This window comes from Felis catus, chromosome A3 (genome assembly GCF_018350175.1).
Source record: "Felis catus isolate Fca126 chromosome A3, F.catus_Fca126_mat1.0, whole genome shotgun sequence".
Lineage (NCBI taxonomy): Eukaryota > Metazoa > Chordata > Mammalia > Carnivora > Felidae > Felis > Felis catus.
This window is the reverse complement of record NC_058370.1, coordinates 55,334,691-55,358,434: the sequence shown is the minus strand read 5'-3', so window position 1 is coordinate 55,358,434 and position 23,744 is coordinate 55,334,691. Positions and strand designations below refer to the sequence as shown.

Here is a 23,744-nt window from a genome sequence, read left to right as displayed (position 1 = left end):
GTTTTGTTATTTTTAAAGTTAATCGGAATTATAGACCTGTCTTACCTTCAGTTAAATACAGCTCTTTGGGCTCTCTCTGTGTATATTTTTATTTTTGTTTATTTTTTTTCCATCTGGCTTTTCATTAGCAATCCAGTGGGGAGAAGATGGCCGTCCATTTCATTTTCTCTTCTATACTGGCAAACAGTCGTATTATTCACTAATGCACGTAAGTATATTACATTTATGATTAGTAATATGAACCGTAAGGTAAGTGACTAATTATATCAGAGATTAGTCAGCTTCAGAACTTACCTTGTATGTTTCATATTGAACTAAAACTAAGACGTCTAGAGGTAAGGCAGTGTGTTGAAAAGCTTTATATTTTATTAATTCATTTTTGCTAATGGTAAACATCACAGAATTTATATCAGGGCGGTTTGACCTTCAGAGGCTGTTACTTCCAAATTAAGATCATTTTAGGGGATAGGTGCTCAGCTCAGTAATAAGGCCCGCGTGTGCGTCGAAGGTAAAGGGCGAAGCAGGGAAGGGGACAAGTATATGCTGCTGTCAGGGGCTGTAAGGCCTTTACCGTGGGAGAGAGTCCAATTGTTGTCTGTGCTTTTTGTTTATTCATACATAATTTTTGCTTTTCAGAAGCGAAGGCAGTGTAGGAATCTAGAATTTGTGACTCCACAAGACCTAAGAAATGATTTTATTACACTTTGACTTGCAACCGCATTTGAGTGTACTGGGACCCACTTTTATTTTGTTTCAGAGCTAGAGGTGTCTGATGGCAGATTTGGGAAGTCCCTAGGGTACCACGAATGAAAGGCCTGGATGCTAATATCCAGTTTTCAACAGCAGAACCCGTTCACCGTAAGAACACGATGTCAAGTTTTATTTTCTTCATTATGTGATTTTTAAAAGTTGCGAAAACATTCACCGGGCTTCCCCCGTCCCCCGTCAGATTTCAGGTTGCTTGACTCCCAGGCACACATTCACTCTGCTGTTTCAGGACGCCCCGGTGTTTATTTGTGCCCACAAACCCACAGGACAAAAATCCCCCCTTGTCAGGTACATTTATTTCTTGGGGAAAAAGAAAAAAAAAAGAAAACCTTCTTTTCGCTCTTTGTTGACCTTGGGCAAATGAGCTTCTTGCCCTGGCAGAAATGAAATGAATGATAAATGTAGAGGGTGTCTTTGCTGAGTAATGGAGCCGAGGCTGGCGCTCCGCCGAGCTCCTCCGCGCCGCCCGAGGCTGCCCGAGGACCCCTGCTGTTCATTTAAATAGGTATGTCAAATCTGCCTCCCAACGCCGCTGGTTTGATCTGTGGTAATATTTGTGAAGGTTCCATATGGACTTGAGCCCCCTGCAGTGCTAAGAAATAATGTACAACGCTTCATGGTGCAGACGCAAATTTTCTCTGAAAAGGGATGCGGTGCCGCGTTTTAGCTGTCGGAGGGGATGATGGAGCTGACGCGCTCGGCCTGTCAACTTGTTACACGGATGGGTTGCACGCAGCGAAGCTGTGGAAAATCTGTGCCTTTTAACTTTTCTACTTAATCACGGTTGTAGCATTGCCTTTAGACTGTATGCTACATTAATTCTCTTCCTGCCTTCTGCCTTTCATCCCAAGTTTCACGGAAAAAAGTAAAGCATGCAGGTCTTGTAGAGGAGCCTTATCAAACAGCTGTCATCTGACAAGCCATTTGCATTTGTTTGGGCTGAAACTGAGCGACCCAAGGGCAAGATATTTTGTTGCATTCCATCATAATGAAGAAATTACACATTGCAAAAGAGGCCCAACTTTTATTTTGGCTGCCGTGTGTGTTTTGGAAAGGTACTGCTCCAGAAACCGGTCGGTTTCTCCGTAGATGAAACACTACCATAGTCTGACTCAAAGGTCGAATTACATTAATAAACGTGGTTTTTTTTTGCTTGGTTTTTTTTTTGTTGTTGTTGTTTTTTCTTTTTGAGTAATACAGTTTGTGTCCCAGAGAGCAGAGTTCTTTGGGCTTTTCTGTGTCAGTTAAATTCAGTAGTTTCGGTCCGGTTTATTTCTTCGGGGGTTTTGACTCCCCTCGCAGCGTGGGGCTTCGCTTACACCCGCGAATCACAGATCTTTGGGCTTAACTTGAGCGTTTAGTTCAGATAATTAGTAAAACCTTGTATCTCCCAAACTTTCTCGAATGGAATTTTAAGGTGAACTTCTGTAGGGAAGAAAGGATAAATGCTTTCCTAAACATACGCCAGTCACTTCAGCGTCATGTGTGGCCAGTTTTATTATGAATTCACAACTGCAGTCCTACCAGCCTCGTTTTCCAGATCATGCCAGATACCCTTTGTTGCTTTGAAACAGTACGTGACTGAATGAATACTCACTGACTGGCCACTTTACAGAAGTGGTTCTGTGGGGGAAGGCCGCACTGGGTATAAAGTAAAAGGTTCCAACTTGAAGCCGCTTCGTGTGTTTGCCGGCTCCTTTGTTCTGCCTTCTCTTGGAGGGGGGTGGATGGTGTTCCATTCTGTGGGAGAGCGAGCCCCGTGCTGCTGTCCCACGCAGCAAGGACTTGGCCCCCAGAGACCGAGGCAGGTACTAAACACTTGGAAATGTATCGTCGTTGTTACCGCGTCCCTTTGGTGTAATTTCTTACCACGTGACCAGGTAAAAAGACCCTGAGCCAGTCTCGGTTTTCATCCTTGGCCAACTGTAATTGTGTGAGGCATGGCAGTCAAAACAAAGCAGAAACAGAACTCAAAAAAACCCCCCACAGATCTAGATCCTGTATGCAGTTCTGCCAGGAGACCTTTCTGACATCAGTTAACCTTTTTATCGTCTGTAATAATGCCGGTTCCTCTTTTGAGTATTTGGTCGCCGTTTGTATGTGTATGGAGCTTATCTATACCTTACAGCGGCTAATACGAGAGAGTCCTGGTGTGGCTTACGGTGAGGGAGAACATACAATGCTTTAGTGAACACTGTCTCCCACTGGCCTATCATTAGTCCATCCGGGCTTTGTGGAGAAGCGGGAGGATTCTGAGGGAAGATGAGGACGAGAAGAAAGCAATTTATTGTTCCCAGAAGTGAAGCATGATAGGAAAGCGTAAAGTGGAGGAAACGTGCCGATCCGTGGCAGTCTCAGACTTCGTAGATGTGTTTTACGTTCTAAAGGATGTTACCCCCTTCGTTGGAACTCCCTTTTTCCTACGGAGACAATATATGTCCTCAGGTTCCTGGGGAAGTCAATAAAAAAAAAAAAAAAAACACTTCCTTTACCCAGTAGTGAATAAGGTGTACCTATGTAATGTAAAAAGTATAGAACAGTACAAACAGGTCGTGTCTTAAGCAGTAAAAAGTGGTTTAAGGAAGAAGAAATAAGACACTCAGGGAGTTTCTCCAAGGATGGTTGAGTACTGAAAAGGGAGCTCCACGCTTGCTTGGCACTGGCTCATCTGTCTTTTTTTCACCCAAAATGGATGGCTTTCCATTTCCTTAATAGCCATGTGACGAGTAGCACTTGTATACTTTTCAGACATGATTTAGAGTTTCAGTTTAGGGTTTCAGCCGCGGCAGGAGGAAGCAAAGGGAGAATGAGAGAGCTTTCCTGAAACAGCCAAGCCCAAGTGTAAAGGAAAGGGAAGAGTTTTTAAAGAGAATACACGTGTTTGTGCAGAAAAGGAAACGCTGTACCGTGGACCGACTGAGCTGGGAGTAGCCGAGGGCTAGATGAGGAGGACCGCGTGTACATAGTTAAGGGACGGGCCGGAAGGGCGGTCTGCCTTTGGGTCGGCCAGCCTGCCGGGGCTACGTACCCCTTGTCCACAGCAGCCGGAGCCTGGCCAGGCCGACCGTGCTGGTGGCAAAGAAGGCTGGACCCATGAGCAAGACAACTGCACCTGCAGCCTGGACAGTCGTGGTCGAGTTTGGGCAGGGCCTTTAATTGTAGGGAAATGTGAATTACGGGTCACTCGTTAATGCAGACACACGCTTTTGAAAAATTTTAAGTTCGCTCACTAAAAGTGAGTTGAAAACTATTTAAATTTCATTACGGGAGGTGATTATTTGACTCTGAAGTGGGAACCCTCTGTAAAAGATCATTCGTTAAGTCCAGGCGTGTCTTCTGCAGCCTTTCCCAAAGTGGTTGCTGAGAGACACAAGTTATCAACTGTTCATCATGAGAAAGGTTCTGAAACTGAGTGAGTTTGGCAGTGCTGCGTATTGCACCCTGGGGAGCTCTAACAAGGAGCTACGCGGCAGCACGATAAAGTCCTTCGGTAAAGAAACCTGTTGCAGTGACCCACTACTGCTCAAACAATGGGTCACGGAACCCTTCCTACCCACAACACCTGTTAATGCCCCATGAGACCAATACTTGGGAAAGGTGGCACTGATGTTGCAAACAGGTGTCAGATACATTAGGCATTTGCTGAACTTTGACAGGAGCCCCCTCACCCCAATTTTTAAGATACGATTGTGCATCTCTAAAAACGGCTCTGGGAATTGCGCATCTTTTAGAAACCTCACGTTCAGGACTAGTTTGCAGTAAACAATGGATGATTTTCAAAGTATTTCTATAAATTGAAGGAATTACATGGCCACATAGGGAATTTGTACCCAAAAAAGTATGAAACTAAGGAATAAGTAGATCATTATGTATTTAAACTATTCTACTGAAGTGAAAAAAAAACAAAAGGTTAAAATTTGAAAGAAAACCAAGTAATTCTAATCCTGATAACTTATGCATAAATGGGATTCATTTGCCTTTTGAAGGAAGGCTGACTTATTTAGAAATTCTCTGGTTTATTTTAAATGACTTCACTAACCTTCTGTGTTCATAAAGCGCGAGAACAGCAGCCCCAGAAGCATGCGGCTTCATTATGTGAAGATTCCAGACTCCCAATAAGCCAAAGTCCTGGGGACTTAGTATGACAAAATTCTCACGTCGTTTACATCTTCTTTGTAACCCTGTGGTGAATATTTAAAATTTTTGATATAGTGTCCTTATCTTTAAAAATGGAGTTAAAATCGTGATCCTTCTCACAGTGAGGTATTATGAAAGAACTCCTTTAAAACTATGCCAAGTGCTGATTTTTAAAAAGCTCCGGATTGGTGCTGACATTATCTCTGCATGCTCTTTTAAGACTCTGTAGCTCTATTGTGTTAACAGAGTGATAGCAAGGGTCTAGGGTAGTATGTCACCTGGAATATTAGGTAAATAGCAGTAACTGTGACAAATGAATTATATATTATGTTTGTTTCATTTCATTTTGTATATGCCAGTAGCCAAAAAATTGAGAAGATTGCTAGTTAGGGAATTGAATTCCCTGTGGGTTTTTTTTTTTAAACAACATATTTTAAGTCGGTTACTTTTCTGTTATTTAACTAGTATCTAAGACGGTAATTACTGTTAGTTTATTATTGTATGTTTTGGGTATCAAAATACAGTTGACTTCCTATACCACCCCCACAAGAAATTTTTATTTGTTTACCTTGCCTAAAATTGGAATTTCTACATGATTAATACAGCCAAAACAGATTTTAGAAGGATACTAAAAATCATATTGCTTATGCTCAGGGAGGGCTTGGTTTAAGTATCCTTTTTCTGCAACCTGAGCATCTGGTATTTTCAAATTAGGCACCTTCTAAATTTGACTCATACATTATGGAAATCTGATGACATGAGGGGTGGATAGGCTTGCTTTGATTTTATGAAATATTAATCATAGCTGTGATTAATGATTCAGCATTTCACATCTGGGTTATTCCTGTCATATTTGAAAATTATACTATTAAATACAGTATATAAACTTAGTGTAGGTGGGGTCACTCTGATTCTCTAGTGTCCTTTAAAAATTAAGTGGAAACTTAACAATATACCAGAAGCTACCAGTGATAATCTGTGATGTTGACAGTTCCTGGCATATTTTATACCCTCAAGGATTTTTAGATACACGTTAGTACACATCTCTTCAGGGAGTTGAAGCTATACAATCTACTTTCCAGAGAGCTGTTGTCTCTAACTAACCAAGATAGAATCTCAAGAGCGGTTTTATTATATAGAGAAGAGAAAGAATAAATAGAAATGGTACTGTTTCAATTGTTAGACTCTTGAATGCCACACCTCCCCCCCACCCCGGCCCCCCGCTGTCACTTCTTGACCGCTACTACAGGTCAAGCACTGTGCTAAGTACTTGACGTGTGTTTTCTTGTTTGAAGAAGTATATGGGGTGGTGTAATGAGAATCGTGTAAATCGATGGGTTACAACCATCAAAGTATAAGCATCTGCCCTAAATGAATAGAATGTACCATGTTTGAAATTTGGCATGTACTTTTCATGGGTGTTTTTTTCATATTACACACTTTTTTTCTGATTATTTCACTTGGACTATTTAACAAATTATTATGGAGCTAAATATAACCCTGGAAGGTAATAATAGTATAGTGAAAAAAAATGGGAAGAAGAGTATGGGCCTAAAAATTGGCCCAGAGTCACTGGAAAATGGTGGTGACTTTAGCAGCCTACACACTGACTTGAAATTTGACTATGAGGGGGTGCCTGGGTGGCTCAGTGGGTTGGGCGTCTGACTTCAGCTCAGGTCACGATCTCGCCGTCCGTGAGTTCGAGCCCCGCATTGGGCTCTGGGCTGATGGCTCAGAGCCTGGAGCCTGCTTCTGATTCTGTGTCTCCCTCTCTCTCTACCCCTTCCCCGTTCATGCTCTGTCTCTCTCTGTCTCAAAAATAAATAAAAACTTAAAAAAAAAATTTGACTATGAGGCAGGCCTATTATTATTATTATTGCCTTAGTTATTACAGAAAATAACAAAAGAGCCTTACCAGCAGGGGAGGGCATCGTTTTTACTATTGTTGGTGTTCTCTTGGACAATTTTTTTAGCTGTGTTGGAAAGATACAACGTGTCTGACTTACATATTCTCAGAATCTCCAGACTCTGGAGCAGACCAGAGAGACTGGTGCCATCCCTTTCCCAGACGCCGAGGTGCGGCAGCGTGGCTGATGTCCTGCCTGCTGACGGGTTCGTGCCAGGTGCACGGTGAGGTGCTCTTGGCACCGTGTCTGTTCTGCTTCATACAAGTGGGGCAGGATTCGTTTTGTAGGTTGTCGTTTCTTCCTTTGGTTTACCTATTCCTTTATTTGACCTGTTCAGAGCACTTGAGAATTACTTTCTAGAAACAGTTGCACAGAAATGATTCTGATATGGTGGCATCCAGCTGGGGTCACAACCCAGTATCTTAGCCTTTTAAAGTGAGTTAAAAGCACCCGCAGCACAGTCAAATGAGGCTTCGCCATAATTCTTGCGAGAGAAGTGGTAAACTTTTGTTTTAAGTTGAGTAGCAGGCACACATGCTACACGTGGGTGGTTCACATTTGCCTTTGCTTTCTTTGGGGTAGACCGCTGTAGTTGTGCCGCTACAGGTGATACATCTGTACTTCGGATGTAGTTGTAGACATTGTTATGCTTAATGTGCACACTAGAGTACGATTAACTGATTTTGTCCCTTCGCTGTATTGTGTTGAACTAGACTCTTGGTACTTCTAGCGTTCACATCCAAACTGCAGTGTATATCACTTGGGCTCATCATTAAAACAGGTCGCTGGGCGCCCCCTCAGACGTTCCTCATCTGAAAGTACGGGCTGGGACCTGAGAGGTTGTATTTCTAACCAGTGCTAGGCTTGTGTGCTGCTGCGTCTTCCCTGGGAATTTACCTTTGAATTACTGACCCAGCGATGGTTTCACTCTGTTTGAGATACTCACGTACACTGTTAATGTACACACCGGTACATACACAGACCGGGGCAAAGGGACACGTACCCTTTTACTAGAACAGACTCTGTCAACAACCTTGTGACTGTGTGTGTGCGTGTGTGTGTGTGTGTGTGTGTGTGTGTAAGAAGTTGCATCTCACAATTTTGGAATTCTCAAGACTGAGATATGAATGGACATATCCATTGGTAATAAGCTGTGTTTTCATTACCTGACATTAGCTAATGATATTGGAAGGGGTCATTCCCAGCAAGAAAATAAAAGTCACGTCACCTCCAACTCATGCTTTGAAAATGTCTACTCATTGGGTATCCGTATGGTAGATGATGGTAAATTATAAATGCGTGGGGGCGCCTGGGTGCTTCAGTTGGGTAAGCGTCCGACTTTGGCTCAGGTCATGATCACGTGGTTCAGGAGTTCGAGCCCCGTGTCAGGCTCTGTGCTGGTGGCTCGGAGCCTGGAACCTGCCTCAGATTCTGTGTCTCCCTCTCTCTCTGCCCTTCCCCCGCTCATACTCTGTCTCTCAAAAAATAAGTAAAACATTTAAAAAAATTTTTTTAAATTATAAATGAGTACACACATAGTGGATGTGAGTCCTCAGTTAAATTTGCTCAGTCAAAAAAACTGGGAGACAATTTGTGTGATTCTGCTTTTGTCAACTCATTTCTTGGAAAATGTATTTTCTAGATAATCTTCATTGCCAGATTATTGCTTTTTATAAGTTCTAACAAAATGGCAGTTTTTCCCGTTTGCATTATAATTTAACAAGTGACATAATACTCAGTCTTTGTTAGAAAGTAAATTAATGGAAAGAAATCAAATAATGAAAAACGTAGTAGCAAACTTTTTAAGATACAGACTAACATGGTGAGGACTTAAATATTATGTAAATATTGAATATTAGATAAGTAGTTCAGCTACAAATGCCATAACTTTTATTGGTTAGTTCCCTAAGTTTAAAGTGCATATTGCTATATAAATTATGATTTTTTTTTAAAGGAAAATTTTTGGTCCTACTCGTGGAACTTAAAGGAAGATAGTTCATAGCTTTGTTTTGTTTTTACCAACTTCACTGGAATTTTTTTATATAGAGTTCTTTACAGAGTAAATTTCTTATAGGGTTATTTAAAAATCAGTTAAAGTATGGCACTGCGTGTGATACAGAATTCTCATTGAAATTACTGTCCTTTAGTTTGAATGAGAAATAGTATAATTAAAAAGCACTTTCAGTATTATTTGCTGTGCAGCTAGATTATGTGAGGTCACTTCTGAAATGAAGCCTGCTCACAGGGAAGGTAGGAAGTAGAAATAATGTACTGTGTCTCTTATTTTAGTGTGTATATTTTATTTGCCACAGGAAGCATATGGAAAGCTACTAGATGTAGAAAAACGTCAGAATCAGTTGCAAGCCAAAGGTCTATTTTCAGAAAAAACTAAAACCAAGTAAGTTCTTCTCTTGCATTAAAACATATGAAAAATTTGGGGCTCCTGGGTGGCTCAGTCAGTTAAGCGTCTGACTTCGGCTCAGGTCATGATCTCACAGTTCCTGGGTTCGAGCCCCACATTGGTCTCTGTGCTGACAGCTCAGAGCCTGGAGCCTGCTTCGGATTCTGTGTCTCCCTCTCTCTCTGCCCCTCCCCCGCTCATACTCTCTCCCTGTCTTCAAAATAAATAAACATTAAAAAAAAAACATGAAAAATTTGAATGAAAAACATGACACTTGTCATTGGTGTTTTTAGGCATATTTAAAGGCTAGGAATTTGTTTGCTATTTCAGCGTTAATCATTCAAGTTAGGAGTCAGAATAATAGGTGAGTTTTTTGTTTGGGGGGAAGTAGATATTAAAGTTAAATCTGCATTCCAGATTTATGTATTAAATGACACTTAATTTCTATATTTGAAGATGATGTCCTTAGAATTTTTGTTTATATAGCTGCCTATTCACTGAAATACCAAAAACAAAGATTTGGACTTCCATGTGGCAGTGGAATCAGATTAGATCTACAGTGAAAGACTGTGATGGATTAGATCTGTCAACCTGGTTATTTTGGCCTATTCACTTAACTTTTTCTTAGGCAGAAGACAAGTGTTTGAGCATCCCTTGTTTAAGTCGTAAATCCTTCCCCTAGCTCTTTGGACTTAATACTACTTTAGTCCATTGACAGGCTAACTTTGTGTCCATAACTTCTCTTTTGAAGTGAATTATGAAGAGTAAGCACCATTTAAATTTTTAAGAGCCCTGGTACCTTTTAGTATCACATGAGTTCCACAGTGGCATGTTTAAATCCTCAAACAAAACATTTGCTAGACTGTGTATCTTTATGCTAAAGTAGAAAAAGGGCATGAGCTAACACTTCTCAGAAATAGTTTACTTGGGTTTTAAGGCTTGAGAATACAAAAATTTGTTTTCTAATCAAGAATCGCTACTACATGTGTGATCTTTTGTGATACAACTCTAATTGCATGGTTAATTTAAAAGAGAATATATGTGATATTTTAACAGAGACCTGATTGGCAGCAGATGGCTGATTAAGGAGGAACTAGAAGAAATGTTAGTGGAAAAACTGTCAGATCAAGATGTGAGTAATTAATCTTTTAAATTTAAGGGGACCTGTGCCATAAGAATGCAGACAATTGCTGTATTTAGGATCGTCATAGTAATGTTTCTCAGACACAGGTGTTCCTAAGACAGTTTTCCTTTCTAGAACATATTTGCAGCTGATTTCTGCCACAGGGCCTTACTGTGGTCAGGAAAGTGACATGCCTGGTGTCTAGATCCTCGTGTGTAAGTGCCTTGGTGTGCTCGGCCAGTTGTTGTAGGGGACTGTGGCAGATGCCAGTTTTCACTTTCTCCGGTAGAGCGGATAGCTGATTGTATAAGCTAATGGTAAGCAGAAGGAATCCTCAGAGGTTAAGTCAGCAAAGAACGGAGCACACGGTTGGTTACTTTCATGCAGTTTGCTGCTCCCCGGCTGACCCGCGTGCAGGATCTGTCAGGACAGTAGTTTTCATCTTGGAATCTGTAACACCACCTGCATCAGTCATTTGAAATGCTGGCTAGAAAACGCGGTTTCCCAAGATTCAGACCTACCTCAGAATTTCTAGGGGTGTCCTCCTGGAATTCCTATTTTTAACAGCTCCCCGGGGAGTATTCTACCCTATAAAGTTTGTGCTCCCGCATTAGGTTTTAATTGGAGTCTTTTGCTAAATGTTCTAATACATGCCAATGTTATCAGAGGAAGTTTGATGTTTTACATATGTGGGTGTTCCAAATTTAGATTATTCTAGAAGATTTGAATGTAAATTTCACAGATTGTTCCAAGAAGGGTTTTTTTCTTCCATGGCACTGGCTAACATTGTTAGTACCTTGCCACCCGTGTTGATTTTAAGTCATGTACTTAAATTGCTCTTTTTCTCATTTAACATATTGAAGAAATTAATGATTTGGAAACGTTGCAATTTGCTTAACAAGGTGTCAGGCATTTGGTGAGCGGTGGATCTGGAGTTAATTTCTAATATCCTAACTGCCAAGTCGGTATTGCCGCATGGATCTAACTGAAAAATCTCTCTTTGCTTCTTCATTGAACGTGTCATTTCATTGTGTCCTCTGTTTTCTGGCTGCTTTGATCTTTATACTACAAGTTTGGGGTTGTTAGTTTTTTGTTTGTTTGTTTTCTCCCATTTTGAAGACATCCCAAGGACTTCATTACAGGTATGCAACAGGAAAGACAAAATAAATAGATACATTTTATATACATGTGTGTATATATATATATATACATATATATATATAAAATACGTGTATATCACATGCATAGATAGTATATGTAGTGCATACGATAGTCTTCTATACTTTTAGGGTCCTGGATAGCAACAGAAATCCTGAAACGGATGGCTGGTATCCAGATGAGGGAGGCAGGGACTTCTTAAACCTTCACCCTGGTCCCGGAGAAAGGCCATGCTGTACTTGTAGGTACTCCTTTGCACGTTCACAGTCAGTGTGTGGTGGGATCGAGAGAAGCGCTGAGAGCCAAGGACGCAGGCCTGTAAATGGAGGGCGAGAACGGAGCTTTGTCAGGCCGGGTACCACAGGTGGCAAAGTATGTCACCCTTACTCAGAAAACTCCCTTCTCTTGTGCGGTAACAGCACAGGAAGCAGTCATTGGAGCCATCTGTTTAATCTTACTGGTGAGATTGCTCCACATTTCAAATTATTAATGGCGGATGTTCACAATGAAGTCAGAGGTGACAGAGGAGTGTGATTTTTAGGGCTGACAAAAACATACATAAGGTTATCAAAAATTGAGTCTCACACTGCACATTAACTAAGGATTTCCAGTGTTAGTTGTCTCCTTCTGCGTAAACACTTTAGAGTGATTACTGTGGCTTCTAATTTTAAGGGGTTAATACCAAGTTGTTTACTTTCTAATCACATGTTCAAGAACTATTAAAAAAAACGCACAGAGTAGCAGGGATAATTTATTTCAAGAGGTTGCCCTTTAAGTCAAGTATCTCTTGAATTTTTAAATAGCTTGATTGTTCGGTTTTAAAGGAAATCATAAACATTAAAGTAACACAGCTTGAACAGCTAAAGATATATTTGCCAAATATATTATGAAATATAATTTAAGAGGTACATTTTCTCAAAATCAAACTCTTCCCATTTTACGATACATAACTTACTGGAAATTATTTTGGAACCTCCTCTTGATCCAGTTAATAAAAGAGTAGAAATTACACTTGAAGATCGTCTAAATATGTTTTTAAACGAATTTAAGTCTCCATTTCATGTAATTAGAATACAGAGAAATGGACTTTTCTTTGCATGGTAAGTGTCTTTTGTTTCTTAAGAGAAAAGCCTGGGCACGGCGGGTACGCAGGGAAAGCGTTGCATCTGCACGCTGTTTAAAAGCAGCATGTGAAGGTGCACGGGTGTCATCCTGTCAAAATTCATCAAGAAAAGCAACATCGGAAAGATCAAGTATACAAAAATAGAAAAAACTTAGCAAATGCAATTACACTTGCATCTTCTAATGAATTTTTATTTTATTGTCTGCAGTATGCACAGTTCATTCGGCTGCTAGAAAGGTTATTGACAGTGGAGTGCAGTGCCGAAGAAGAAGAGTTTGTGCAGAGGTTTCGTAGGAGTGTAACTGTTCAATCGAGAAAACAGCTGATTGAACCCTTGCAGTATGACGGGCAAGGAATGGCCTTCAGCACAAGCGAAGGTAATGACACTCTGGGGAGAGAAAATAAACTTCGTGAAAACGGAGAAACTATAGTTATTTTTATTTGCTCTTGCTCCCTGGTATTCATTTGGTTCATTTGGGGGGTTTTTTCTTTGTGTTTTTGTTTTGTTTTGTTTTGTTTTGTTTTGTTTTGTTTTGTTTTTCACTGATGCCACATTGGATTTTCTGATTTTCAAGGCTCTACTGAAGTTTTGAAAATCTGAACCTTTTAAGGCCCCAAGAAAAAATGTGGATGTTTGCCTACACAATCACGTTAACACTGTATTTTCGCAGATCTATGTTAAATCTTTTTATTTTCACCTTTTCAACTGCCAGAAAGAAAAAATGTTCCTGATAAAGGTTTCCTGTGTAAAATGAAAATGCTCGGGAAATCTGCTTGTCAGATACCAAATCCGTGAAACGTGGTCCTCGCCTCCCTTCTTCCTTGTGGCCAGGCGGACATTCATTTTGCTGCTGCTTTTAAGGACCGACCCTGTTACATGATAGACTTGCAGCTCTTCAAAATTGAAGAAACGAGTGTTTTCAAAGAAATGGGACCTTTCCTGAGAAATCCTTTCATTTCTACCGATGATATTTTTTCATACCCCTCATATATTTGTAAAAGCTGTCGGATTAAATACACTCTGATGGATTGTAAACGACAAACACTGTAAATTGGTCGTTTTTCTCAAGTATCATAAATACATAGGAATTATCTCACTGCTTATTGAAACTGATTGAAAATCATTGTGGTATTTCTAAAATGCAATTGAGGAACAAACCTACCCCATAATAAGCTTTACTACATGGATTCTGGTGTAGTCACCTGTTTTGTTTTTGTTTGACTTACAGTAGTTCTAGAACTTCCCTATGCCCCCTGTATATATTGTCATTCTGGGGTGTGTGTGTGGGGGGGGGGGATCTAATGTTGTTTTATCCGTCTCAAAGCATTGGCCTAACGGCCAATATCTTAAAAGACTTTCCCTGGTAGAAATTTTATATTTTAAAGGTAAAAGAAAGAGTGCAAAAGCAGAAGCCGTTGTTTATGAGCATGGAAGTGGAAGAATAAAAGTAAATGGAATCGATTATCTGCTTTACTTCCCAGTGACACAAGACAGGTTAGTTTCTGCTTTTGCGTTTGCTTTTCGTCTTTATTCTTTATATTAAGGGGGCTTCCGATTTTCCGATTATGTATGTCTGAATGATGGTTTCTCTTTACCAGTGTAATTAACTTATCAAACTAGCTAGAGGGAAGCTACCACTATTCTTTATGTAGCTTTTCAGGTTTTGGAAAAGCATCTCTAGGATTCCTCATCAGTTGAATCTTCCTCCTCTCTTCATCAGCTCCTACTGGAAGTGGAGTATTTGGGATGTAGCTCACATTCTGGAATGCAGACTATGCCAGAATGAGAGAAGAGTAGACTACCACCTTGTGTTTCCCTAGCTGGGGGGTGGGGGGAGTGGATGCACACAAAACAACAAAATCCAACCTTGGACCTTACATGGGAAATATTAGAAAAAGTCTGCTTTGTCACTTTGGATTTTTTCCTACTCAGAGGAAATTGATTATATATTGAGCAGGCAATGAAACCTGACGTTTATGTGTTAAAATAGGAGCTCATCAGGCTTTGCTTTAGTTCCCAGGGCTAAATATGGCGGCTTTATGTTTGGAACTTTGTAGCCCATGGAGAAACAGACATGAATCATAAACAGGTATCAGAATTCAAGTCCTCGAAACATGATCCTCTTTGATCTCTGTGAGTCACTATCTAAAGGCCTCTTTTGGAGATGGTTATTATTTTTCTAGTAGTTACTGTCCTTATCCACAGGTAACACAAGTTCTGCATGATCAGATCAGGCCCTCCTCTTTAATCCTCCTGTTCCCCGAATGTGTAGTGTGCTATTTAAGGTGAAAGGAGGCAGGAGCTCTTACGATCCCCATGCTTATGTAAGGAAAAGAGAACCCTGTTAGTGTAGTGCAAGCTTCTGGACTGCATACTTACTTCAGGAAATGTATGTTTATTTTATTGCCATATATGTCTGGGTCAAAGAGTAACCAAGTCCGTTCAGCTTGTAGTTCACAGAGTGAACTAATTCTGCCGTCCCTCTTGCAGGGAGATGGGTGGAGGAAGCCCTTCTTTCCCTTCAGAAAAGCCAAAGAGAGACCCAGAACTTGAGCATTGGGAACTGCTTGGAGCAATGGCATTTGACCCTAACTGTCAGTTTGCTTTCAGATAGAGCTCCCGATGATTTAACAAGTCTCAGTTTATGGCTTGGTCTCATAATTAAATGGTAGCCTTACAATCCTTAGAACTTGTTTTTCACTCTGAATTCAGCAGGCATCTGCTAAGGATTGTCCGTGTACACAGTCCTGTTCTGGGCGTTGTGAAGAGATCAGAGCTGTTGAAGATAACGATTTCTGTCATTAAGAAACTTCTTCTCTGGGAAGCCTAAGGCTAGTCTTGGCGGGAATGGGCCCCCAGACCATCTCGTCTTTAAGCGGTTGCAGGGATTTGGGGCAGCTGTGCTAGCTGTGGGCTGGCCTTTCCTCATGCGGAAGCAGCTCGAGAGCTCACAGATTCCGCAGCGAGGTGACCACTGACCAGTAGGAAGACAGCTGAACGGAGAATCAGATGATCTTGCTTCTAGTTCTGTTTTCTAGTTGTGTAACCTTTGCCCAGATACTTAAAGGTCACTTGGCTAGTCAGCAGGAGAGAGTTGGACTTCATCTCTCAGATGGCTCTTCTGAAAGTCCGCTGGACTGCTAGCTGTCTCTCCGGGGCCCTTTCTTCAGGCTGTTTGCACAAACATAGCAGACAGATCATTGGGAGCACTGACTGTGTTGCCTTCCCAGGGTTATCAGAAAACTTGTTCATTCGTTCATGTGTCACTTACACATTTGTTACTATGTGCCTAGCACTGTGGGATACAAGGATTAATAGCCCTTCTGATTTGGAAAGGCCTTTGCTCCATCAGCCAACCATTAAAGCAACTCTGAGTTGATCATCTGTACAAAAGAAACACGTTCCTCACACAACACTAGCCATGTAATAGGGGAGATAAGGTTAGCATTCTGAGTGGTTACAGAAAAAAAAAAGTATGCGTTTGTACAGATGCTAAGTTACAGGCTTTTGAATTGGTGCCATAAGGGGTAGTGTTCAGAGAAGAGAGAAAGGAAATCGTTTTATTTTTATTTTTTTTTTCAAAATAACTTTGATTATATAACAAAGAACAAAACAAATTTGATTCTTTTTTTTTTTTAATTTTTTTTTTAATGTGTATTTATTTTTGAGATAGAGACAGAGCATGAGCAGGGGAGGGGCAGAGAGTGAGGGAGACATAGAATCTGAAGCAGGCTCCGGGCTCTGAGCTGTCAGCACAGAGTCCGACATGGGGCTCGAACTCACAGGCCGTGAGATCATGACCTGAGCCGAAGTCGGACGCTCAACCAACTGAGCCATCCAGGCACCCCAAATTTGATTCTTTTAGCCCAGGATTTCCTCTGAGATGCCTGCGAGAAGATGAAGGCTGGTTTTGCCTATGTTCGTTTGCAGTCCAGAGGAGCGAAAATTGATAGCTGTAGATAATCATTTCCCTTTGGGTGTTTTTTCATCTGCGTATAAATTTAGTTTTGTTCCTCCGTGTGCACCAGCTTCCCAACCGTCCAGACCCTTCACGATGGTCTGTCTTACCTTGACCGGTCCATCTCAGTCACTGTAGTATATCTGGAGTAGATGGTAGAATGTATGTCTTCTGAATTTTAGTCTAGGTTTCTTTTTTTTTTATTTTTTTATTTATTTTTTTTCAATGTTTATTTATTTTTGGGACAGAGAGAGACAGAGCATGAACTGGCGAGGGGCAGAGAGAGAGGGAGACACAGAATCGGAAACAGGCTCCAGGCTCCGAGCCATCAGCCCAGAGCCCGACGCGGGGCTCGAACTCCTGGACCGCGAGATCGTGACCTGGCTGAAGTCGGACGCTTAACCGACTGCGCCACCCAGGTGCCCCTCTAGGTTTCTTTATGTAAGCATTTGTTAGGGAATCTTAGAATCTTAGGAATTAAGACAGATAAATGTTTACGCTCCCGAACAAGTGGGTGACCAGAGCTTCTCTTACTAATGTCACGTACCTGTCACTGACTGCTTACCTGCGTTGGGCAGTGCAGAGACCTTCCGTGTGCTATGGAAACAGCATCCCTACTGAAGCAGTGCTATTGCAAACTCCAGTTAACTATGTTCTTGGAAGGTCTTGTTCAGAGAGAAGGTTCTGCCCAAGTATCTGCATGCGATTATTTTGCTCATGCAGTCCAAGGAGTACAATGTGAATGTCCCATCCGCATCAGTCTTTCAGCATCACTGTGGGACAATAAGCTTTATTTGGGGTCCAGAAAGCCACACTGTCAGATAAAGCAAGCAAATGCAATATAAATTGGCTTTGCTAAATATTCAGTAGAGGTATTAAGGCAAAATAGCAGGGGCGCCTGGGCGGCTCGGTCGGTTGAGCGTCCGACTTCGGCTCAGGTCATGATCTTGCAGTTCGTGAGTTCGAGCCCCCCATCAGGCTCTGTGCTGACAGCTCGGAGCCTGGAGCCTGCTTCTGATTCGGTGTCTCCCTCTCTCTCGGCCCTTCCCTTGCTCACACTCTGTCTCTCTCTCAAAATAAATAAAGGTTTAAAAATTTTTAAAGAAAAAATAGCAAAATCCAAGTCCCTGACAGAGGCAGTGGTGAACACTGTACCTGGTACATAAATGATGTTCGAATACTTGCTGGGTTGAGCGAGAGAAGCTCCAGGGCCGTGTCGTGTCTGCGTTCCGGTCTCTAATCCGGGGGTGCCTGCCCATGCCCGAGTGGGCACTCCCTGACTGCTGCGGGAAGCAGGCCTGGCTGGGGTTGTGCGGCGTCACCTGGCACCCGGCGGGTAGTGGGACCCCGCCACTTCGAGAACTGGTAATAGGAATGGGTGTTTCGGCGGGGGGAGCGTGGGGGTGAGAGGAGTGGAATGTGGTGCCAAGACTTTTAAAAACCAACCACGCCAGGATGAACAGCACACACTAGACAGGTATTTATGGTACGCCTTGTTCAGCGAGTCCAGATGGCATTTGACGTTGCTTGCCGACTGGATCCAGAGAGATTCAGCTGACGAGGGGAGGTCCCCCACTTTTGGCTTCTTTACGAGGTTATCCTCGAGCTTCGCAAGGTTCTCGTGAGAGAAAAAGGGGTCAGCAGTGAGAGAGCGTATATCGCCGTATCCAGGAAGAAGGAGTCAACCTCGCATTCCAAGTATCGGAAACACCAGTCGTCCTTCACTTAATGGGTTTGGCCGTGAAGTATGATCTCTGGCAAGCCTCATACGCTTTGTATACATGTTGAGAATGTGAGCAGTTCCTAAAGCGGGTATCTTTACAGTAAACTTCCTTTCCTTGTGACGCGTTTTAGAGAACAGCTGATGTTCCCTTTCCACTTCCTGGACCGGCTTGGAAAACACGATGTGACCTGCACCGTGTCAGGTGGTGGGCGGTCTTCGCAGGCGGGAGCCATACGCTTGGCGATGGCCAAAGCCTTGTGCAGTTTTGTCACCGAGGAAGAGGTCGAGTGGATGAGACAAGGTACGCGCTGAGGTGGGAGTTGGGGGTGGGGGGGCAGCTGTCTCCGCGCGATCTGTAAGTGGTCACGGAGTCCCGCAACAGTTACTGGAAATCAGAGAGTACTTGGTATCGCAGATTGCTGGCTTCTCTTTTCGTGCTCCAGGATCATAACAGTGTTTTACGGTTTTGATTTCTGTGAGGTGAGTTTGAATTAAAAAAAGAAAAGGAGGTCCTCCGGCGTCCAGGAAAGTTTCTTTTGGCCTTTAAGGCCTAACCTCTTATCCAGTGTAGCAAGCGCTACTCCATTGTGTTTCACAGGTGAACCGGTGATGGGGTTTTTTGGTTTTTTGTTTTTTTGTTTTTATTTTTTTAATGTTTGTTTATTTCTGAGACAGAGTATGAGTGGGGGAGGGTCAGAGAGAGAGGGAGACACAGGATCCGAAGCAGGCTCCAGGCTCTGAGCTGTCAGCACGGAGTCTGATATGGGACTCGAACTCACAAACCGTGAGATTATGACCTGAGCCGAAGTCGGTCGCTCAACCGACTGAGCCACCCAGGCGCCCCCCGGTGATTGTTTTATCATAGAAATTTGTAACTGTTTGGTGTAATAACCAAGCCCATACTGTTTCCAACATCATTGGAGATTTTTGTTTTTCCACTGTGATGTGGCTGTGAATTTTATGTTGTCTCATTCACTGCAACATTCTTGTCACCTCACCATGAATACAAGAGTCTGTGCAGTGTGAGAAAGAATACACAGTCAATATGTCCATTAGGGCCCCACTTTCACACTTAACTACAAACCAGGGCAGTTCTAGCTGAAGGTCACCCTCGAACTGTTCACAAAGGGAAGAAAGCGCTGGCTGCATGGCCTGGGCGAGTTACTTAGCGCCTCTGTGCCTGCACTTCCTCTCTGGGCACGCAAGCTGGCCTCTGCACCCCCTGCCCTCCCACAGGAGCCGCTGGGTCCTCACTCCGTGCTGCAGATTAGCACCGCTTAGGGCTTACGTTAGTTGAGTTTTTAAGTCTCTTAAAAGTCTGTAAACAAATTGATTTTTAAGAAACCCACTCTTTTGTGGGATTCATATCTAGTCATTAAAGTAACTTGTAGGACCTTACTTAACAGTTCTGCTAGTTTGACTTACTGTGTATATTAAAAAGTAATAAAGTGTTATTTATAATTCAAACTAGAATTTAGACAAGTCATGTCTGCATTTTGTCCAAAATACTGTTTTATTCCATGCCTTTTAAAGACAAGTAAATGCAAAAACTTACATAACAAGTGATTGAGGTTTCCCTTTGCTTTAGGGCCATTCACATACTCCTAATAAGATACCTAGACCTGTATGCAAGTGACAAGAAGTGCTAGTTTTGGAAGAGTGAGAAAGACACTGAAAGACTGGGGTCTGTTTACATATTTATAAAAGCAATGTAAGAGCTTTCTTATCACTGGTGTTCTTGAAATCTGTGGTTCCAGCCACCACTGGGGCACATTATTTGGGGCATATGTTTGAGAATAACTCATTAATTGCCTAGAAATCTTAATTGCTCCTGATGATTAAGAGAGTGGAAGCTTCCAGAAGTTTCTTTTCTCAGATATGTTTGATAAGTCATACTGTATGTGTTTGTGAACTCATGTTCTTAACCTATAGTGCCCATATACTCCCTCTTAACTTCACCATACAGTGCTGCTTTTCTGCCTCTTCTCCATTCGAACTTCCACACCTGTAATAATAAGTCGGCGACCTAAGTCCAGTCACAGTGAAGAGTGCCCCCCACATAAGAGCAGACTTAAGTTGAACAGGCTTAAAAACTACAAGAACCCATGGCCCTCATGGGATAAGTAAGGAGAGCAGACTCAAACAACGTAGCTGGTGTTTGTCTCGAAACGGGGAGAATGTCCTAAAAGAGTGAAAACAAACTGCTCTCATGAGATTTATTCCAGGCTGGTAAATTATTACAGGTCTGGTTGCTTTCCGGCTAGGCAGCGTGCTATTTCCATGGTTCATAAAGGCCTCTCTCTCTACACTGCAGCTGGACTGCTGACTGCCGATCCACGGGTCAGAGAACGGAAGAAGCCAGGCCAGGAGGGAGCCCGCAGAAAGTTTACCTGGAAGAAGCGCTAAGTGTTCTTTCACAGGAGAGGAGAGGAAACGCTGTGTATATGTGCCCGGCATGCGGCAGACATATGATAAATATTTGCCGGCCAGTGTGAGGGCAGCACTATCGGGCGTTTGAGCTGTGAGACGGTTTATTTTTAAATGCTACTTCGTAAAGGTTACCCTGTAAATACAATTTTTAAAACATGTTTAGCTTCATTCTGCTGCTTTATTTTTTAAACTTTTTCAGAAGGTAGTTTTAGAAGCATGATTCACAGAATTTTGGCATATTAGATCCGAAAGGAACATTCAACAAAATCTAGTCAAGTAACCTCATTCTGCAGACGAGAGGGCCCGGCCTCCAAAATGAAGGGACCCGCCAGCGCTACACTGCTCACGGAACAAGAGAGGTGGACCAGAACTCGCTTCTCCTGCTGCCGTGGTTTTCCCGTACGGCGGCTGTTATCCCATATTTTTCAAACTGAGAGGTGAGGATGCTTGTTCAGAAGAATGAAGTAAGCTGTGAGCGTCTTTGTCAGGAGCCGGAGAGGGCTGGGCTGCCAGGCGTCAGAGGAGTGGCTTCAGACAACAGGCCAGTCTCCCGCCGGCCCCTGGCAGCCACCATCCTCCTGTTTCTATGGGTTCAACTTCGTAAAGATGCTACATAGAAGCGACACCGCGTGCTGTTGGTCTTCGTCCAGCTTCTTGCCCCGAGCGTAACGCTCTCCACATCGGGTACACGCTTTCAGCTACAAGGCGAATTAGTTCTGAGGATCTAACATGGTGATGATGAGACTGTACTGTTACAATGGAAGTTTGCTTAGAGAGTAGAGCAGAAGCACTCTCACCAAAAAAGGTGGGGCCGGTGGGGGGGCGGTGTAACTCTGCAAGGTGATGGTTGGGTTCATTAACTTGATGGTAGGAACCCTTTCACAATCTGTGTATATGTGCACTAGCCACCCCCCCCCCCCCCGGGCATTTGTTCCAAGACGCCCAGTGGATGCCTGAAAGCACAGATGGTACCAAACCCTGTACATACCGGGGCTTTATCCTGCACATAAATATCATGATAAAGTCTAGTTGATGAGTTAGGCATAGCAAGAGATTAACAGTAATAAAATAGAACAATTACAATGTGCTGTGATAAGAGTTACGTGAATGTGGTCTCTTCAAAATACGTTTCTGCGCCGTATCCCCCCTTCTCATGCTGCCATGAGATGATAAAATGCCCACGCGAGGTGATGCAGTGAGGTGTGTGCCCTGGGCCTTGGGACATAGTGTTAGGCCACTGCTGACCTTCTGATAAAGTAGCAGGAGGGTCGTGTGCTTCCGGACAGGGGTTGACTCGGGTATCTGAAACCACAGATAAGGGGGACTACTGGATACCACATCGTCGCACTGTACATCTGAAATATATTACTACAACTTCGTCAGTTCTACTTCAGTAAAGCTGCAGCGAGAGCCAAATGGAATTAGAGTCTGTAATCACTGCTATAGTGTCAACAAGAGACTAACCCAGGGGAGGGAGGTGCTCCCCCAGCCCACAGAGGTCTCAGCAGAGGTGTCCGAGGCAGGAGATCCAGAGGCTCTGAAGGAAGGTGGGGAGGCCGGGAATTCAGAGGCGGAAGAGCAGGGATGGGGGCCCAGGTGTGGAGTCCTTGACTGCAGGTGACCCCTCCCCGCCCCCGGGGCAGCCGCGCAGTAGCCATCTGCAGGTCAGCGGCGGGGAGGGCTGCTTCCCCGGTACAGCCTTGGTGCCTGTGTTGGGTCTGAAGGATCACATTTAGGTTTTTGGCCAACAGCTGGACAGACTCCTTAGTCATAGCTAAATGTTAACTTGAGTTGGTTATAGGATTCCTAAAGTTCTTTGAGAAACTTGGATCTTAACTTTATTGCAATTTTGCAGTAGGCTTCTGGCGGGGGAAAAGGTAATTGGTGTCAGAGGTACCTTGAATCTATTTTAATACGGTTGTTTTAATAAATACAATACTTAAAGAATTAGACCCTCAGTGTTCAGTTTTCCTTCTGTAGAGAGTTATCTAGTACTGGTTTCTTTGTAAATTTGGCTTAAAAAAATCTAGGATAAGGTCTGAAACGTGTACATACTTGAGATCCTTGAAGGGTACGGTAACATGAAACATGGGAGGCGTGTCACCGCATCGGACCCAATGCACTATTCATCTCCCACGGAATCATGGGAAACATGTTCTGTTTTTTTCCTATGCAGCAGTCCTTCTCTTGTGAAGCCCTGGGCAGGTTTTGCTCAGCCCCTGCCTGTCCGAGCATGCTTTCTCTCACCTTGACAAGAGAGAAGTGACGCGTGGCCCCGCCGTGCGGTACGGGTCTGCTCAGGGCTTGTAGGTGGCTGTGGGGCCACGAGCGCAGGGCTAGCACCTGCCGCCCTCCTGCCAGATGGGCAGGGCCGAGCACGCATGCGCCGGCCGGAGGCTCTCCTGGCAGGTCCCTGGGTGTAGTGGAGGAGACCAAGTGGAGGAGGTCTCGTGGGAGAGCGGTGCAGTCACAGTGAAGCCAGGGATGGAGCCACTGACCAGGGCCGTGAAGGACAGGAAACCCAGCAGAGACGGGAGTGGGGTAAGACGTGGGAGTGCAGACTCCAGCAGCAGGAGACAGGCAGGAGGCAAGTTTACGGATGTTTGGATGTTCTGGGAACTGAAGGAAACCTGAGGGCTGGGGTACTGCCGGTGGGGTAGGTTGCCACGGAAACCCAGCCAGGTCTGCGGCAGCGGGAAATGTTGGAGAGAAGTCCCTGCTCACCGCCCAGGGGGATTCATAGCCTTTGAGAGAATAGCAACGAGGGCTGAGATTAGAACAAGGATTTCAAACTGTTAGCCACACGACTCCCTTATTTTAGCTATTAGGTAGGATCATAGCACATAGTACAGTTGTCCTTTGAGCTGCACAGGCCAACTTACATGTGGATTTCTTTTCTTTTCTTTTTTTTTTTTTTCCAACGTTTATTTATTTTTGGGACAGAGAGAGACAGAGCATGAACGGGGGAGGGGCAGAGAGAGAGGGAGACACAGAATCCGAAACAGGCTCCAGGCT

General features: G+C 43.2%; 1 protein-coding gene across 1 annotated transcript in view; it reads left to right on the top strand.

Moving 5' to 3' along the window:
- MRPS9 (mitochondrial ribosomal protein S9) overlaps window positions 1-21,827 on the top strand; it is a 65,912-nt gene extending 44,085 nt beyond the window's left edge. Inside the window, exons 5-11 of the mRNA XM_006930030.5 lie at window positions 129-208; window positions 9,125-9,210; window positions 10,270-10,345; window positions 12,826-12,994; window positions 14,004-14,112; window positions 18,431-18,600; window positions 20,614-21,827. Coding sequence (XP_006930092.1) covers window positions 129-208; window positions 9,125-9,210; window positions 10,270-10,345; window positions 12,826-12,994; window positions 14,004-14,112; window positions 18,431-18,600; window positions 20,614-20,705 — 782 coding nt within the window. The 3' untranslated portion in view covers window positions 20,706-21,827. The remainder of the gene's footprint in view (window positions 1-128; window positions 209-9,124; window positions 9,211-10,269; window positions 10,346-12,825; window positions 12,995-14,003; window positions 14,113-18,430; window positions 18,601-20,613) is intronic.
- Window positions 21,828-23,744: the final 1,917 nt, after the last annotated feature.